The sequence below is a fragment of the Schistocerca gregaria genome, chromosome 4 (genome assembly GCF_023897955.1).
Source record: "Schistocerca gregaria isolate iqSchGreg1 chromosome 4, iqSchGreg1.2, whole genome shotgun sequence".
Classification (NCBI taxonomy): Eukaryota; Metazoa; Arthropoda; class Insecta; order Orthoptera; family Acrididae; genus Schistocerca; species Schistocerca gregaria.
Genome location: NC_064923.1, coordinates 307658980 through 307678685, shown reverse-complemented (window position 1 = coordinate 307678685; position 19706 = coordinate 307658980). Strand labels below are relative to the sequence as shown.

At 40.9% G+C, this 19706-nt stretch overlaps 1 protein-coding gene across 2 annotated transcripts in view; it reads right to left on the bottom strand.

Annotated features, from left to right (window-relative positions):
- Nucleotides 1-722: 722 nt before the first annotated feature.
- Nucleotides 723-19706, bottom strand: part of LOC126266614 (speckle-type POZ protein B-like) — an 84176-nt gene continuing 65192 nt past the window's right edge. For both annotated transcript variants that reach the window (XM_049970957.1, XM_049970956.1), the window contains exon 2: nt 723-18027. In XM_049970957.1, coding sequence (XP_049826914.1) covers nt 16944-18002 — 1059 coding nt within the window. In that variant the 5' untranslated portion in view covers nt 18003-18027 and the 3' untranslated portion in view covers nt 723-16943. The remainder of the gene's footprint in view (nt 18028-19706) is intronic.

Sequence of the window (19706 nt, the reverse complement as noted above, 5' to 3'; positions counted from 1 at the left end):
AATTACAGATATGGTCGAAAATATAGATGTAATAACCATGCATAGAACTTTAAAAATGGTTCAAATGGCTCTGAGCACTATGGGACTTAACATCTGAGGTCATCAGTCGCCTAGAACTTAGAACTACTTAAACCTAACTAACCTAAGGACATCACACACATCCGTGCCCGAGGCAGGATTCGAACCTGCGACCGTAGCGGTCGCGCGGTTCCAGACTGTAGCGCCTAGAACCGCTCGGCCACTCCGGCCGGCTGAACTTTCAAAAATATATTGAACAACAGAAATAGAAAGTTACATGTTTCTAGGAATATAAGCCCAAAGAATAAGATTCCGATGCATATTTTCTCATATGTGGCATTAGTTTATCGACATCTAATCATAAACATTATTTAAACGCCTGGTATTCAGTCTATGTCTTAATAATTTACGGAGACTGCTTTCTATGCATATATAAGGCACTTGGGGCAAGTGGGATGTAAGGTCGTCAGAGGGAAAGTGCTGCAAACCCCTTGCGTATGCCTCCTGTCACCACAACAGAGCCATAATCAGTTAAGCCTGGTCACTAAAGCTACTTTTCTATGATATCTGAGGGTGAAATAAGGAAACCTTCGTGCAAACTGTCTGGCAAACACACGTTCCATTTTCGAAAGGGATGTTTTGATGTTAATAATTTAGTACATAGCCTGAGCTTAGTTTGTTGGTGTCCAGAAGAAAACGAAAAATCATTGGAATATTTGATTTATTGGTAGAAAATAAATTTATGTTGACATATGATTACATCCAAGTTTCACGCTTAAAGTAAACAATAAAATCTAAATCTAACTGGACTGGAAGACAATGAATACACACACATGCAAGTGAAAGTTGTTTTTTAATTTCAATGTTTGTCGCTCAAATTCAGATACGCTTCATTAATATACTGATTATACAATAGCTATACTAATTAACTCGCTAATTGGGTTGCCAGCACTTTGTCAGTCTTGATGTGTTTTTACCAGGTTTCAGCATCTTTTCATACATGCCAGGTATGTTTCTCGTTTCATCTTTAGGTATTCATTTCACAAGTGTGTTATAATACTCTCTGAGCTTCCGGTTTATTTAAAAGCCTAACTTTGGGTAATCAAATTTGGTCTGACGATGGAGCATAGCCTGTCGAACTTAAGAAACTGATAATAAATATCAAGGCATTCAAAGCTTTTATTTTGTAAATATAGTTTCTTTCTGCTTGGTACCGAATCACATTTAAAGAGTTGTCGTGTTTTCTAGGCCACGACACTACAGGACGTTAGGCAAGAAGCAAGTAATATGATGGACTAACGGTTTATCGCTAGTTCTAAGTACAAAGAGAATTCCACAGTTGTGAAGTATCCAATTGTACATCTTACACGAGTCAATTATATTATTAAAGGAACTACGAACTGATACACGTTTATGTTTTAAAAACTTCTTTAGGCAAGACGATTCTTAATGCTCCATGATTTTATCTAATTCTATGAACAGTTCTTTGTTAGAATTTGTTTTCCCTTACTGCTGAGGTGACTAGAGGCTCACTGTGGAAATACTTAGCAATTCATATACTTCAAAACATTATCTATACAAAACGTATTGTCAGTTAGGGATGTCTTTGACAAATAATTTGTGTGCAGTTACGGAATCTGTGGCGATTTAAGCTGTTGAAACATTCTAACTGACCCTCTGTCGTAACAAGACGACTACAATCATCAGCTGAGCACAGTTCCATATATTTTACTAATGAATTAACGTAGTACTCTAGTTTGTGTTGTGGTTTCACAATACTAACACGAATTCATTACAGAAGAATGGAAAAACTAGGAGAAGCGGACCTTGGGGAAGATCAGTATAGATTTCGGAGAAATGTAGAAGACGTGATGCAGAACTGACTCTGCGACTTATCTTACCAGGTATGTTAAGGAACTTATCGAAAGCTTTCGAGAATGTTCACTGGAATTCTCTCTTTCAAATTCTGAAGGCAGCACCGGTAAAAAACAGGAAGCGAAAAGGTATTTACAACTTGTACAGAAACCAGGTGGCGTTGTAAGAGTCGAGGGATATGAAAGGGAGGCAGTGGCTGACAAAGGAGTGAGACAGGCTTGTAGCCTCCCCCCCCCTCCCCCCCCCCCCCCCCCCCGCAATGTTATTCGATCTGTTCACTAAGTAAGCAGTGAAGGAAATCAAAGAAAAATTTGGAATAGGAATTAAAGTTCAACGAGAAGAAATAAGATCCGTGGAGTCTATCGAATACGTTGTAATTCTGTCAGACACAGCAATGGACTTGGAGGAGCAGTTGAATGGATTGGGCAGTGTCTTTGAGAAGACGCACAGCAACGAAAGCGAAACGAGGATAATGGAATGTAGTCGAATTAAATCACATGATGCTGAGGAAATTAGATCAGGAAAAGAGACTCTGCAAGTAGTAGATGAGTTTTGCTATTTTAGCACCAAAATAACTGATGACAGACGAAATAGAGAAGATATGAAATGTAGATTGGCAGTTGGAAGAAAAGCGTTTCAGGAGGGAAATCTGTTAACTTCAAATTCGGACTTAAATGTAGGGAAGTCTTTTCTGAAGGTTTGGATTGCCGCCATATACGAAGTGAAATACGGACGAAAGACAGTCTTGACTAAAAGAATAGATCGGTCGATAGGACACATTTTGAGGCATCAAGCCGCGCGAGTAGCCGACATTCTGTCAGAACTACCAACAGTCTTAGGAGAACCAGCCATGACAAAACTCCACCTGGTGAGCAAGATATATGAGACAGACAAAATACCGTCAGACTTCAAGACGAAAGTTATACTTCCAACTCTACAGATAGCAGCTGCTGACTGGTGCGAAAATTATCGAAGCCATTGTTGCAAGGTACTAACACTAATTCTTTCCAGGAGAGTGGAAAAACTGGTAGAAGCTGACCTCGAGGAAGATCAGTCTGGATTCAGGAGAAATGTAGGAACATGCGACGCAATACTGACGCTACGACTTCTCGTAGAAGACAGGTTAAGGTAAGGCAAATCTACATTTATGTCATTTGTAGTCTTAGAGGAAGCTTTTGACAGTGTTGACTGGAATACTCTCTATGATATTCTGCAGCTTGCAGGGGTAAAATACAGCGAACGTGAAGTTATTTACAATATTTACATAAACATGACGGCAGTCGAGGACCAGGGGAGGGAAGCAGTGGTTCAGAATGGAATGAGCCAGGATTAAAGCCTATCAACGATGTTATTCAATCTGTAAATTGAGCAAGTGGCAAAGGAAAGCAAAGAAATAATTGGAGTAGGAATTAAAGGAGAAGAAATAAAGACTTTGAGATTCGTTGATGACATTATAGTGCTGTCAGAGAAGGCGAATAATTTGAAGAGTATTTGAAAGGAATGTTGTGAGTGCAATTTGCTATTGAGAAGATGTAATTGAAACTTTTGCATTATGTTAGCCATAAAAGAATTGGTATGCAGTTTGTCTGCTTTGTTGTAAGTGACGTACTTTGGTAAATTAAGAAAGACAACCAGAAAATGCCTACACAAGTGGAACAAGAATTCAAAAAATTAAGGAGAATATAAGATGAATACAAACACAAGCAAAACAAGGATAATGGAATGTAGTCGAATTAAATCAGGTGATGCTGAGGGAATTATATTAGGAAATAAGACAACGTTGTAGATGAGTTTTGCTATTTGCGCAGCAAAATAAGAGATGATGGTTGAAATAGAGAGTATATAAAATGTACGCTGGCAATGAGAAGAAAAGCGCTTCTGAAGAAGAGAAATTTGTTAACACTGAATACAGATTTTAGTGTTAGGAAATCTTTTATGAAGGTATTTGTGTGGAGTTTAGCACTGTATGAAAATGAAACATGAACGATAAAAAGTTTATAAAAAAAAGAATAAGAGGTTTTGAAATGTGGTACTACAGTAGAATGCTGAAGATTAGGTGTGTAGATAACGTAACTAATGAGGTGGCACTGAACAGAATTGGGGAGACAATAAATTCACTAAAAAATAGATCGGCTGATAGTATACATTCTGCAACATCAATGGATCACCAGTTTAACATTGGAGAGAAGTCTGTGACGTAAAAATTGTAGAGGGAGATCAAGAGATGAATACAGTAAGCAGATTCGGAGGGATGTACGTTGCAGTAGTGATTAGGAGATGTAGATATTTACACAGGATAGAGCAGTATAGAGAGCTGTATCAAACCAGTCTTCGGAAGGAAGATCGCAACTACAACAACATATTTATTAATTCAAACTTTATTTCTTGAGTACTTTTCGAACGAAAATTGTCATTGGTAGAAATGTTTAGTGAATCTTTCAAAGGGACTGTACACAGCGAAGTGTATTCTAACTCTGGTTAGGCTTGTGCCAAATTAAATGTAATCTGTAAAGAAACTCCGGCAGTGTGGTGGAGGCATGCTACAGTTCGTAATGCGCAGTTGCCAGTGGAACAGTTCGTATTAGTGTGTTGTCATGGTAAGACACAATTGGTTAGCGCAGCATGTGAAGCTTAATGTAATCACTCAGCATCTAAGACGGAGTTGAATTTTTCTTGTTTCAAATGGTATAGCGTCAGATGGATGCTATTTAATGTGTACAGCTTTCTGTAATTATGACTTCAAATAAAGAGGCCTGTATACCATAACAAGCAGGCGACATTTATACTGTACGTGATTGTGCAATACTACTGAGCACTGACAAGCCAAGCATATATAATCCATCGATTGACATCAAAAGACAAGAACTGATTTGTTTAGATAATCTATTGCAATACTGAATTATATGTGTATGAGTGTCGTTAAGAAACGAACTAAAGAGACGGTAATTCTAAATCCATAATTATCAGTGTTGCTACACAGCTTTGATTGTAATGGTAAAGCTTCAACTCCCATTAATTTGGAATTTTGAGGCATCCAGCCACGAACGCCTCTCACTGCCTATTTAAAACTGCTTACGACTTCGTTCAATTTCAACAAATGTGGTCAAATCAATACCTTCAGTGCAGGCAGTGTATGGAGTGTTTCTGCTAACTAAAATCTCAGTCAGAATACAAATATGTCAGATCCAAAAATAAGTTTCAATTCTTCAATGTCAAGATCCAATCATATTTCTAGTAAAAGTAACTTTCATGTCCATTTTCTAATGATAGCTTTCGTGTTCTGCCTAGATTTTGTGTGGTGTCCTGCCACAAAAATTGTGTTTTTAACAGATGATTGGAAAGCAGGTAACAAGTGAAGTGCTTAGATTAACGACCATGAGTTAAGTGTGTGATGTCTCTCCTAATTAAGACAGCCTTCCCAAGAATAAGTGTTGCAAACAGGTCTTGATAAAACTATTTCACCCTATGTGTGAGGTACATAATATGGCAAAATATCCTCAGACTTCAGCAACGATGATTTCAGAGAAATCAGGTGCTGACATGTTAAATATTCCCAAGCTATCAGTTAGATAAGTCATGGTTGCTAAATAATATGTGACCGCATTGTCACTATGTGCAGTTCTATGAAGTTTCAGCCACTGTTACAAGTGGTTTTCGTCAGGGTGTTTTGCTGACTCCCGAATAAGAAAAAGTATAGTTCTTATGTACTAATGAAAGAAGCTGTTTACGGACCTGATAGATTACAAGGATAAGTAGTAAGAGCGTCAGATGTCCTTTACTGGTGTTTCATTTATTTCTTGTCATTTCACAAACGCTGACCTCGGGGGAGATCAGTTTGTGTTCTGAGTAAATGTACGAACATGCGAAGCAACATTGATGCTACGATGTACCTTAGAATATTGGTTAATATATTTATATCTTTGTAAAAATATTAGGAACAACAGCAACCGCAATGAACTAGTAACAGAATATTATATGGAATAGTCGTGATCGATAGCACAACTTCCATTCATAAGTCTTGAATTTAAGTACAAATAACTTTTTGTAGAAATTTTCTGCATTGGAGCTAAAATATATAAGAATAAGCTTATTATAAAATAAGAATGTATATGTTATATAATTAAAATTTTACACAATATACCGGGAAAAATGTAGTGTACCAGCCGAGAGCATTTAGTAACAGATCAGTGGACTGTATTCGGCGGGATTTTTGATGAGGTAACCAGTGTGTCCTACAGCCTATCTTCTGTGTCTACAAAGTCCGGCGGAATGCAGGCCAATAATGTTGCTTGTCGGTTACACTTTTTCCAATTATATGACGTAAAATTTTAACATGTCTAACATATAAATTCTTATTTTCTATTAAGCTTATTCCTATATATTTTAGGTCCAATAAAGAAAAATTTAACAAACAGTTATTTGTAATTAAACTGAAGGTGATTAGACAGCATACATTACGTATTATTAGGGTGGCTGTGCTACTGGCGATGTTGGTCAATGGTTATATGGGTTCCTTGCAGTACACGGCTCTGCACAAAATGTTGGTGGTCGGCACTGAAGGAGGTGTTCAACCAACTCATACATGAAGATTATAAGCAGCCAAACCGAATACAGTTTGGTCGCGGCGTAGCGTCTTTGATCACTATCGATAAGACGTCCACGTCACTAGATAACCAGAGGCATCCTACACGCAGTCTTTAGTGAACACTAAGTCCCACAGAGGACAGTCTAGTAACGTGTTGCCATTGGCAGATCAAAATTTTAACTATAACATATAAACTGTTACTCAGATATAACTTAACGATACTATCCAGCATAGTAGTAAGGTCTATACTCAAGCTGTTTGACATGTATTGCATATGATGCATCATATTGGCGAGAGACTAGGGGCGGGGCTTCTACAACTGAACTCCATGACACCGCCACATAATCGGCAGTCGACATCACTGGGTGAATTCCATAGTTCCTGGTCTGTGCCACTATCTCCACACTTCATCACTGGGTATAACATTCTATAATTTATGTATAACTATTTTTACTACGTTACATGGTTCCCTCTACTCCGTTGTATTTTAAATTACAAAGTATGAGCAGCAGATGACCCATATCCCTTAGAAATCCGTCACTGCTTATGAATGAAAGTGTTTTTATGTGAGCATGACTATTCTCTGGAGCATAAAACCTACGTTTACGGCATTTGTTGATTTAGAGAAAGTTTTGACAAGGCTGACTGGAGTACACTCTTGAGATTCTGAAGGTGCGGGGATAAAATACAGGGAACGAGAGGTTAACCACAGCTTGTATAGAACCCAAACATTGGTTACAAGACTCAAAGGACAGGAAAAAGTAACAGTCCTTGAGAAGAGAATGATGTAAGGCTGTAGCTATGCCCATATTATTCAATCCATGCAATGAGCAGTAGTAAAGGGAAACACAGAAAAATTTGGAGGATGAATTAAAGTTCAGAGACATTGTATTTATATCAGAGACAGCAAAGGACTCAAAAGAGAAGCTGAAGGCAACAGATGGTGTGTTGAAAACAGATGAGCATCAACAAAAGTAAAACAGGGGTAGTGGTACGTACTGACGTCAAATCAGGCGATGTTGAGGAAATTATATTAGAAAATATGACACTAAAAATAGTATATGAATTTTGCTATTTTAGCAGTAAAATAACCAATTATGGCAAAGGTGGAGAGGATTTAAAATGCACGCTGGCTACAGAAAGGAAAGCATTTCCGAAAAAGGGGAAGCATTGCAACACGTCCATGTGCTCCAATGATCATCCAGCAGCTGGCATCCACACTAGTGGATGAATGGGATGCCTTACCACAAGAACTCCTTACCAATCTTGTGGCCAGCATGGGAGCAATTGCAGAGTATGCGTTACTCTCCTAAGTGATCACATACCCTATTACAAACCCTATCTTCTTTTGTAATGTCCAGAGGACTATGATGAATCGTGGTGACTTGAGTGTTATTATTGTCTGTTGATAAAAGTGTCATTTTTCTTCATATTGAGGTGCATTTCCTGCAGTTTCCTTCTTTACTACACTTTCGCAGTTCTTTCTGTGTATGGTCCAAGTTTCGATGAACAATGTTACTAAGAGGGTTTAGGGTCACAACATCAAAACTACAAAACTGGGCACTTCGACGTATCTCCTTCACAACTTTCTTAATGATAAAGGTGGGAAATTGATAAGGAATGCAAATGAAGTCTAAGAACCGTGAATTTGGTGGTGGTGACGATTGTGTTTGTACTGCTGCAAAATTTCTTTTGCCTTCATCTCAAAACATACATTTTGTAGATACGTTGTTATGACTCTAAACACTCAACTTGGCAGTGACACGTCATGTGAAAGCCACTTTCGACCTTAACTATGTCACACCATTGCAGATAGGTAGATCACATAACTATTCAGGAGATAATGAATCAAACTGGGGAGACAAGTAATACATGGAACATTTTGAGTAGAAAAGACATCGAGTTGTAGGACACATTTTGAGACACCAAGGAATTGTCAATTTGGTACTGGTGAAAAGTGTGGAGTGAGGGGCAGAGGATGGAGGGAAACCAAGGGATGAAGATAGTAAACAGGTTCAAATGGATGTTGGTTGTGATACTCGGAGATAACTAGCGTGGGCAGCTGCCTCAAACCAGTCTTTGGACTGAAGACCACAACAACAAATATGCTACAATTATCTTACACTGAAACTGTTGGGAAGCGTGTTAGGCAAAGTGTCGATATGTGGGCAGATAACTTTTATACCAGTCTGCAGTAAATCAGCAGAAGTGATATTTAATTACAAATTTAGAATAGCCATCCTTTAAAACAAAACAATAAACCATTAGATTTATGAAAGTCAGATCACTGTACTAACAGTGTAGAATTTTCACATGAGTAATAATAAATTCACAAATAGACTATTACCATAGTCCAGATAGATATAGGGCTATTACAACACCCAATAAATGATTGTTGTCTCAAGAAAAGAAGTACAGTGTGATCACTGAGTTTGGTGAAATGATGTTGTGAGCGACTGCAGAAGATGCGGTTATCAGAGCTGGGCTGACAGGACATTAGTAACTGGTTTGCTAAACGTCAGCTTGAAGGCGTAATGTTACAAAACAGGTAGATTATAGAACTGAGTGCTATTATCTCCATATTGACTGAAATACACAGATCAATATTGACTGGAGGAAAGGAATGAAAGTGAAAGCCTGCTGGTAGTATTTTGCAGAGAGCATAATTTATTCAAAGCTAACACGTGGTTTAAGAATCGAGGAAGCATGTTGTGTACCTGGAAGAGATCTGGAGACAATGGAAGGTTTCAGATTGATTGTATAACGGTAAGACAGAGATTTTGGAAGCAAATTTTAAACTGAAAGACATCTCCAGAGGCAGATGTGGACTCCACCCACAAAACATAGGCTACGAGCTATAGATTAAAACTGAAGAAATTGCCCAAAAAAGAGTAGGAAATTTAGGAGACGGCATAAGGAGAAACTGACAGACTCAGAGGATGCTTAAAATTTCAGAGGGAGCATTAGGCAATATTTGACAAGACCCAAGGAAAGGAATATAGTAGAAGACGAATGGTTAGCTTCAAGAATGAAATATTGAAGGCAGCTGGGAATCAAATAGTTAAAAAGACGAGGCCTCGTTGAAATCGTTGGATAACGCAGGAGATACTGAATTTAATCATGAAAGGACAACCAAAGAGACCTTTGGAAAAAAGAGAAGCAGCTGTATGAATATCAACACCTCAGATGGAAAACCAGTCCCAAGCGAAGAAGGGAAAGCTGAAAGGTGGAAGGAGTATATAGAGGGTGCCTACAATGGAGAGGAAATTAAGGCAGTATTGTAGAAATGGAAGACGACGTATATGAAGATGAGATAAGAGGTATGACACTGCGAGAAGAATTTGATAGAGCACTGAAAGACCTAAGTAAAAACAAGACACCAGGAGTAGACGACATTCCGTCAGAACTACCGATAGCCTTTGGAGAACCAGCTACGACAAAACGTCTCCATCAGGTGTCCAAGATGTATAAGACAGGCGAAACTCCTCAGACTTCAAGAAAATGTAATTGCAAAATACTAACACATGTTCCTTACAAAAGAATTGAAAAGCCGGGAAGCTGATGTCAAGGAAGATCAGTCTAGATTTCGGAGAAATGTAGAAGACGTGATGCGGTACTGACCCTGCGACTTATCTTAGAAGACCTATCAATGAAAGGCAAACCTACGTTTATAACATTTGTAGACCTAACAAAAGCTTTTGAAAATGTTCACTGGAATACTTTCTTTGAAAATCTGAAAGTAGCACTGGTAAAATACAGGGAGCGAATGGCTATTTACAACTTGTACAGATACCAGGCGGTGCTATACGAGTCGAGGGGCATGAAATGGAGGCAGTGGTTAACAATGAAGTGAGACAGGCTCATAGCTTATCCCAGATGTGATTCGATCTGTACAGTGAGCAAGCAGTGAAGGAAACAAAACAAAATTATGAGTAGGAATTAAAGTTTAGGATTTAAAGTTCAACGAGGAGAAATAAAATCCTTGAGGTTTGCCAATGACATTACAATTCTGTCAGAGACAGCAAAGGACTTGGATGAGCAGTTGAAAGGAATGGGCAGTGTCTTGAAAGCAGGGCATAAGAGGAACATCAACAAGAGAAAACAAGGATAAAGGAATGTACCTGAATTAAATCAGGTAATGCTGAGGAAATCAGATCTGGAAAAGAGACACTGGAGGTAGTAGAGGGATTTTGCTATTTGGGCAGCAATACCTGACGACGACCGAAGTAGATAGGGTATAAGATGTAGACACAATTGGAAGGAAAGCGTTTCAGAAGAAGAAAAGTTTGTTAACTTGAAATGTATACTTGAATGTTAGGAAGTGTTTTCTGAATGTATTTGTCTTTAATAAATAGTATAGACATGCAGAGAATAGATGCTTTTGAAATCTGGTGCTACAGAAGAGTTCTGTAGATTAGATGGGTAGATCACGTAAGTAATAAGAAAGCACTAAATAGAATTGAGGAGAATAGAAATTTGTGGCACAAATTGACCAGAAAAAATGGAAATGAGCTTTTGGCGTCACTGGCCGGGAGGCTCCATGCGGTGCAGGTCCGGGTGCCTTGGTGCAGGTCTTATTACATTCGGTGCCACATTGAGCGACCTGCGGGCTGGATGGGGATGAAATGATGATGAAGACCACGCAATATCCAGTCCCTGAGCGGAGAAAATCTCCGACCCGGCCGGAAATCGAACCCGGGCCCATAGGACAGCAACCCATCACGCTGACCTCTCAGCTATCGGTTCAGACACTTGACCAGAAGAAGGGATTGGTCGATAGGACACATTTTGAGACATCAAGTGATCACCAATTTAGTATCGGAGGGAAGTGTCAGGGGTAAAAATTGTACAAGGAGACCAAGTGATTAATATAGTAAGAAGGATGTGACGTCCAGAATAAATTACGAATAGGCGTAGGTTAAGCTGTCTGTGACGTTACGGTCCACTGTTATACGAATTAATGTGTTTCAACAGATGGAAAGCCTCTACACAAAGTTAGTACACAATGGAAGGAGTCAGCGCGGTGCAGCGCGTGATAATAGGAAACCTCCACTCAGAGCAGCTACGTGATAAATCTGAGGATCGGAAGACAGCCAGAGCGATGGTAGTTTCCCCAAGCATTATAGCAACGGCACAGGAGACTATATAAACAGCAGCTTAACAGCATGTCAGGGATTGCGATGCTAGTATTCAGCCTCCGACGTCATCACTGAGCTACTCTGCCTCAGGGGGCGGGACTTTGATTCTCCTGGCACTTGGTTGCACAGAGTGGTAGTTACAAGTTACTAACACCTCCCACGTTTTAGTTCGGATGACAGTGCCTCATAAGCTTGAGTAATGTTTACTCCAACTCTCTCTCTCTTCTTTGTTAGAAGCTTATTTACAATCACACTGAGTTCCCTAGTTTGAAGTTATTCCAGCTTTACAGATTCTGATCCAGAACTACGAGTTGGGCGAGCCCACTCCACCTCAGCCAGGTTAGTGTCCAGCTCCCTCTTCCTGATCCACTCGCAGGAAACAAAACAGACACGATATAAAAATTTGGCGCCAGGTGTGGGGTTTGGGCATTATTTGCCAAGTTTGAACAGGATTTGGAGTAGGTTTGCCAACAATTTAGTTCGGCCTATAAACTTGAGGAATAGTTGTGAAGCTTCTTATTTCAGATAAAGCTCAGCCCGAAGTTGAGATTGACTGATGGCTTGGAGATGTTCGGAGGCAAGGCACGCAGAAGAAGACGGGATGGGCGAAGGAGGCCCGCCAATCGAGCGAATTCGACCAGGCCACTACATCGCGGGTTGACTACGGGCGTGAGGGCACGCCATTCCATCCACACCACCCACAGCAGAAGACGACATCCGAGGCCATCAGGTGGACAAGGTAGTCCACCAGTAGCAGCTATATCGCCAAGAAGACAGACTTGCGGGTCCGCCGCACCCGGCGACGCACAGCAACAGAAGAAAATTTAAAGTAGAATGTGAGACAAAGGTTTAACAATAACATCATGTCTAATGAACAAAATGTTTCTGATAGTCAGGCAGATCCATCCACACCTCCAAAGCAATATATTAACCTCAGTGAGGCTATTAAATTGCTATCGCATCCTTTTGATGGGAATGAATTTTTGGACCACTGCGACAGTGCTTTCGACTTGGTAGCACCAGAGCAGCACGATGTTTTGTTGAAATTTGTGAAGGTACATGTAGTTGGGGCTGCTAGAAGCAAATTGCTAGTGCGAGCTCTAAGTGCCGCTTGGCCTTCAGTCAGAGCTATTTTAGTAGAAAATCACGCATCAAAGAGAACGCTAGACTATTAAGCATGTAAAATGTTCATGAGCAGACAGGAACCATGTTAAAACATAGCCCAATGGGGTTCGCAAACAGATGCACTTCAGCTCCAGTTCCGTGAGGCAATAAAAGAGGTGATGACGGAATCAGAGTTAGTGAGCAGCATTACGTTAGTGTTCAAATTAGGTCGTGCAGTATTCATACAAGGCTTATATGACACCAATATTAAGACAATAGTTAGGGCTAGAGGGGAGTCAATAACACTCTCCGAAGCAGTAGATATTGCATCAACAGAAGAAAGTGTGATGGCGTCTGCAGGAGAGAAACCAATAGAAAGGACAGCTCACAAAATATAATCTCATAAAATTCAAAAGTATTTTAATTGTGGCAAACTGAGGCACATAGCAAAGAAGTGCTATGATAATAAGAGGGTACACAGTATAGGCACGGTACCAGTACAGATCAAACGGCAAAAAGAAGGGTGATAAAGAACGTTTTGCAGAAAAGCAGAAAGAAGGTAAGGTTTATGGGGAACATTACGACCCAATGGACAAATATTGTGAGTTTTAAGTGTAATCAAAAACGTCATTACGCTCGATGCTGTAAGAATTGGCCCTTAAGACGAAATAAATATGTGGTACAGGGAAACTAAGAGGAGGCGCAATGAGGCAGTCACATTGCGACCTATCTGGCAAGATATTTAAGGTAGACTGCTCTAACAGACATGAGTATATCACGGTAAGTTATGAAAAGGGCACACGGAATCCAATGAGACTTTTGATAGATAGTGGGGCACAAATAAGTCTATTGAAAAAGAACAGTGTATGGGTATCAGAAACGTGCGATCCTACTAAGAGCATTAGAATTAAAGATATTAGTAATGATGTTGTTAAAATGGAAGGCGCCTTAGGTTGAAAAAATGGACCGCTAAAGTCGCAGGTTCGAATCCTGCCTCGGGCCTGGCTGTGTGTGATGGCCTCAGGTTAGTTAGGTTTAAGTTGTTCTAAGTTCTAGGGGACTGATGACCTCAGATGTTAAGTCCCATAGTGCTCAGAGCCATTTGAACCATTTGAAAAAGATGGAATTGTGAGACACCAATTCCATGTAGTAGGGGCAGAAGAGGATCTGCCATTAGACGGACGTTTATGCAGAGATTTTCTTGCAAAGCATAAGGCAGCTATAGATTATGGTACAAGAGATGTTATGATTTGTGGAAAACGATTTAAGTTGCGAACGGCGCAAGAGTCGCGTCGAGTAGTTGTCGTTAAGAGAGCGTTACGAAGCGCTAGTAGAAACGTGAAGAGTACCGCGGGTGCTAGCGAGATAGAGAGACAGCGAAATGTTTATCCTTTACCGGACGGAACCGTGAAACGAGGTCAACATGTGTCGAAGGAAGGAGTGAGTACTTCGACGACGGTAGGAGCCGTGTCTGACAAAAATGTTAGAAAGATGTCTATGGCGGTAAGTACTACATGTAAGGAAAACGTTAGTAAGAGGTTGATGAGTCACACAAAGGAATGGTGTAAACGTTGCTGCCTAGAAGGAGAAGATAGTTAATAGAAAAATTGGACTAAAGGAAGCGATCGGTTGATATGACATATCTTGATGAATCAAGGCTGCAGTAGTTATGTCGAGAAACAGGTTTTCACAGCATAGAATAGTGTGGACAGCTTCAGCAGACCAATCTTCAGACAGAAGACAACAAGTGGTGCTACAAAATGGAGCAATAACCTACTACTGGTGAATTACAAACCAATGAGAGATGCGATGAACAATTGTTACTTGAAGAAATGTTGCATTTAGTCATTTTTGGTACTGCTTTATTTGATGTAAGCATTTCGGACTTTTATTCATCTGCAAATCACATAATACATTTAGGATTTCACCACTATAAAGTTTTTCTTGACTACATTTTGAATTCTGCAGGCTGCCTTGTGCAAAACAGCAATTTGTCCAGGTTCCAGGTTTTACTAATTGTCTATTTGTGTTTACTTACTAGGCAGATGCATTTTCTTTTGCTGTGTAAGAAGTGGCTCCACTGATGCAATGACACAACACAGCATTCGGCATGTGGCTGATGAAGATCTAAATGTATTACGCAACTTAAAGATAGCTAAAAATCTGAAACCTATCTTTGCATAAAACTAAATATAAATAAGAGGCTACTTGCTGTAGTCCTTGAAGTAATTCAGCCCTCAACCAACCATCATTAACACTGGTTATTTAATAATCTATGTAACCAACTACCTAATTAAAATATTAAATTATAACTGTGAATCTAAATGTCTGATTTCAAGATCAATGAAAGTGGGGAATCCTGTATGCTAGAGAAGACGTTTCTTTGCATGTAAGTAGATGTAAGTGGCAAACTTCAAAAGAATGCATAACAATGAGGATATAAATTAATAAGGAATCTTATAGAAATTATTCAGCTGGCATTTACTGGAAAGAGGAAAACGCCTTCTTTCCTCTTACTGGCAACCAACCTCAGATTAACATCGATCTACTGTTGCAACACGAAGTGTTACTTGAGGCTGGGTTGCCTACAGCACTGTGTAAATAAAGGAAAGTAGCGCTAGAAACAAACTATACAGGAACTGCTAGTGTTTTTGGGTAGATATTCAGAGACGACGCTTTGAAGGATACTGCTCTGTAGGTGAGTAACGTTTCCACTAATAACTCAAACAATCAATTCAAAATTAATTTTGTTATATATTCAACAATTGTTACATTCCATCCTGGATTTTCCATTGTTTGTTATATATTCCAATTTCATACGTTAATGACTGTAGGCGAAGGTTGTTTCGCCAAAATTTGCAGGCCAGAATCTGCTTTTGGTCACGCTTGGTTAGAAAACCCTCACTAGAGAGTATTACCGCATACTTTCATCAAAAGCTCCTTCTCTGCATTAAATGCCCAAAATATCGTCAATCTCAAGCACCTCCTACAAACGTGAACAGGCACTGCTTTACTTAAATAAAACTTGTTCTGAAGTGTATAATATTACATACGTCTTGCGAGGACCATTTTGTTTAAATCCTACAGAGTGGGGTGATTCTGTCACACCAAGCGCTGACCCACAGGCGCATAGTGAAAAGCACAAGGAGTAAACCACTCATAAGGCCAAATTCTATGTGGCTGGTCTCAAATTTAATCAGACCATAAGTGCTTATGTTTCTTTCAGCTTGGGGTTAAACCAGCAATGCCACATTAGCAATACACTGTATTCTGTTGCAAAATAAAGATGAACTTATTGTACATCCGACTACTTTCAGTGCCACGTAAACAAAGGAAAATTCACTTTGTTCTAAGTAGAAATGAAATATACAAGAGCTACAAGTGTTTTGGGGAATCTATTGGTTGATGAATAAAGTAAAAATAAGCAGATTACAATATAACTGGAGAAATCTTTGCTCCATAAAAATGGCAAAAAAAATTCTCGTCGATTACCCGCTTCGAAAGTGCCGCCCCAGAAGCTTAAAGGGACAATAAACAAATTGAAGCCGCTCCAAATTGGTGGGAGAGGCGCTGTGGTTCAGTATTAATGTTTACCCAGACGGTGGCAAGGAACTCGTTAATCTGTCGTATTTAACTATCTAAGCTGGCCAGGAACTGCTGGGCTCAGTTACGATGCCAAACGCTCACTACAAAACTGCATATTTATTTCAGAAGAACTGTAATTGAAACTTCTTTCTCAACTACACAATGCTCGAGCTTATCGCTAATCTCACGCACAGTTTAAAGTTGTGAATAGAAAATGTGCTACTTAAAAATAAGTAGTTTTTATGGGTACAATATTACAGATGTCTTACAAGGACCATGTTCTTTTGTTTTAAATCCCACAACTTTAGATGTTTTGTTGTACCTAGCGCTTACCTGCAGGCGGCTACTCAAAAGCCCAAAGAAGACCTCCTTGAAATGCCTGCTTTTTGCAGCTATCAGTAAAAAAAAAGAGCACGGAGCATATACTATACTTAGATGACTTCAATGACAATCTGATACTTGCATACATACATATGGAGCTTCCTGTTAGTTGCGATCAAATTTAGATCTATGGTTAAATGAGCTAGCAACACTGTTTAGAGGTACGACGTTGCACGCTGGAAACGACTGAAGGATCAACAGCACAATTTTCAAGAAATAGAGTGATCTGTAATGGCGAATTGAACTGTAACAGCCTTTTAACCAACAGGCTCTTCTGCTACCAAACGACTCATCTCGACGACGATTTCGGCGTGATTGCTAACAGCTGTCGCCCAGCCTTCGCTGCCCATGATGGGTACGAGGTGGCGCTTCACGAAGCTTATGACCGACCGCTTGAGGACGTCGCAAGAGTGGCTCAAGGCGATGACAGCGGTAGCGGCAGCGTTGTCCACGGTGAGGTTCTTGGCCAACTCCACCTCGCAGAGTTCCTTCAGTTGGGGCAAATCGTATTTATCAGCCGCCACCAGCAGCCTGTCAGCCATCTTCTCCAGGAGAGGGGTGCTGTCGGTGTAGATGAACCGCAGGACCTCGCTCAGGACGTCCGCCTCGATATCCTTGACGTGGACGCTGCCCGTGCGGGCCTCCTGGGTGTCATGCCGCAGCATGGCGGAGAAGACGGGGCTGCGGGCGCACAGCACGGCCCTGTGCGCTTGGAACTCGGCGTCACCCGCCCACAGCTTCACGTCAGACAGCTGGCCCGACTCCAGCAGCGCTGCCAGGTCGTCTGTGACGCTGCGCCGAGGCCTCTGCAGGGCAACGCTGCGGTACGGCTCTGTTATCACGCAAGGCGTGCTCACCTCTCCCAGGAACTTCAGCACGTTATTGAAGCCGTTCTCCGCTTCGAAGCAACCACTCACGCACCTCCACACTGTCTTCTTCGGGGCATCGAGACAGACGAATTCCGACGGGTAAACCTCGTACTTTTTACCCCTGCTCGAAACTAGCGACGCTTTTAGCCTCGCTCGCACGGTAGCGTCTTTCTGAGAAGACAGCAGCTGGAAGCAGAGATACCAGGCGCCTCTCTCTTTCGACAGCACCATACACCACTCGCTGGAACTGCAGTGCCAGAACTTGGGTGACTTCACTTCGTCCACCCCTTGAGGCCAATTGTTGTAGTCCAAGATGGTCCAGCTGCAGACGACTTTGTCGGTTCCGAACCTCACGCTGCCCAAGTCGCAGACTGTGTCCTCGCCTGCGGCCAGCGTCGGAGACGGCGGGATGTTGTCGGCAGACAAAGGAGACAAGTCCGTACTCATCTCCCTTTCTTCGAATCGACTCAGCCTGAAAACAGAGTAAAATGACATGTCAACTGTTGTTCACAATTCGTTAGTAGAGGTACGGCTATAGCTGTAACTTAGACTGTGCCGCGTGGGATTAGCCGAGCGGTCTTAGGCGCTGAACTGTGTGGCTGGTCCCGGCGGAAGTTCGAGTCCTCCCTCGGGGATGGGTGTGTGTGTTTGTCCTTAGTATAATTTAGGTTAAGTAGAGTGTAAGCTGAGGGACTGATGACATTAGCAGTTAAGTCGCATAAGATTTCACACATATTTGAACATTTGAACTTAGACTGTCTGCCGTATAAACAAGCATTACGAATGGGATGGGTAATGTGGAGCTGCAGAAATGAAATTAGCAATAAACTTAACTAACAAATCGGAGCCCAAGAAGTAGACCAAGAGAAATAATTCTACTAGCTTGGAGGTCAAATAACACTTGACAGACGAAGCAAAGTGGACGTAAACAGCAGGCTGGCACATACAAAGAGAGCATTTCTGACCAAAGAAGTCTACTACTATCAAACACACATTAATTTGAGTAAGAAATCTCTGAGAATATACGTTTGGAGCAGAACATTGTTTTGCAGTGATCCTGGACTGTGGGGAAAGCGGAAAAGAACAGGATCGAAGTGTCTGAGATGTGCTGTTATAGAAGAACGTTTATAATAAGGTGGGCTGATAAGACAAAGATGCACAGGTTCTCCGAACAATCGTCTAAAATACGAACATACGTAAAACATTGACTAAAAGAAGTGACAGGACGTGCAATAATCCCGGGATAAAACCTGTAGAGGAAGGCAGAATTGGAATACATCTAACAACACTGACGACATTGGGAGCAAGTACTACACTCAGATGAAAAGGTTGTCGCAGAGAACAATTCGTGACGGGCTGCATCAAATATATACATATTAGCAAGAAAAGAATGCACCCAACGAGTCACCAGTTTTATTCATCTTTCACGCGGTTATAGTACATACTGAGATGTAACACATGCCGCTGTAGTGCGTCTCAAGGGCTTTCGACAAATCGACGTTCAGGCTTATTGAATACCATGCGAACATGCTGGCCGTCGAGCAGTGGCGTTAGTGCAACCGGGTAAGACTAGACACTAGTGTTGCAACCTTCCACGTTTGACCGGTTAGGATTCGTCTGCTGAAGGGGTGGACAGAGCCGCCATTGGCCGATCCCATATGACTGCTCGGTGCCATACTAGCTCCATGTCTGCTATCGGGACTACGAATAAGCGAATAACAGAGTGTGAACGGTCTTCGGAGTAGTCACACTGAGCACCAATTATGATTGTCACTAATATTGTTGATTAATGAAGACCACCACAGCTGTTATCATTGCACATTTATTGTGTCACGGCCGGATTCGTTCTTTAGAGCATCACAGGCTGCCTACGAGTTGTGCCAATGTCATCGCATAAACAACTCGCAGGCATCCTGATGATGTTCATAAGAACTAAACCGCTCTTGACACAATAAATATGCGATAGTATAGCTGCGGTAGTTTCTATTAATCATTAATATTTGATCTTTCCCTCGCCAGCCCGTACTGCACGTCGAACGACTATCTCACCCTCCCTTCCTTCTCCCCCTCTTTTTCTTTATTACTTTTCCTGACTCTTTTTTTGACACAAATACAACGTTTCCGTGAACACTTCGACATTTAAGCACAGAC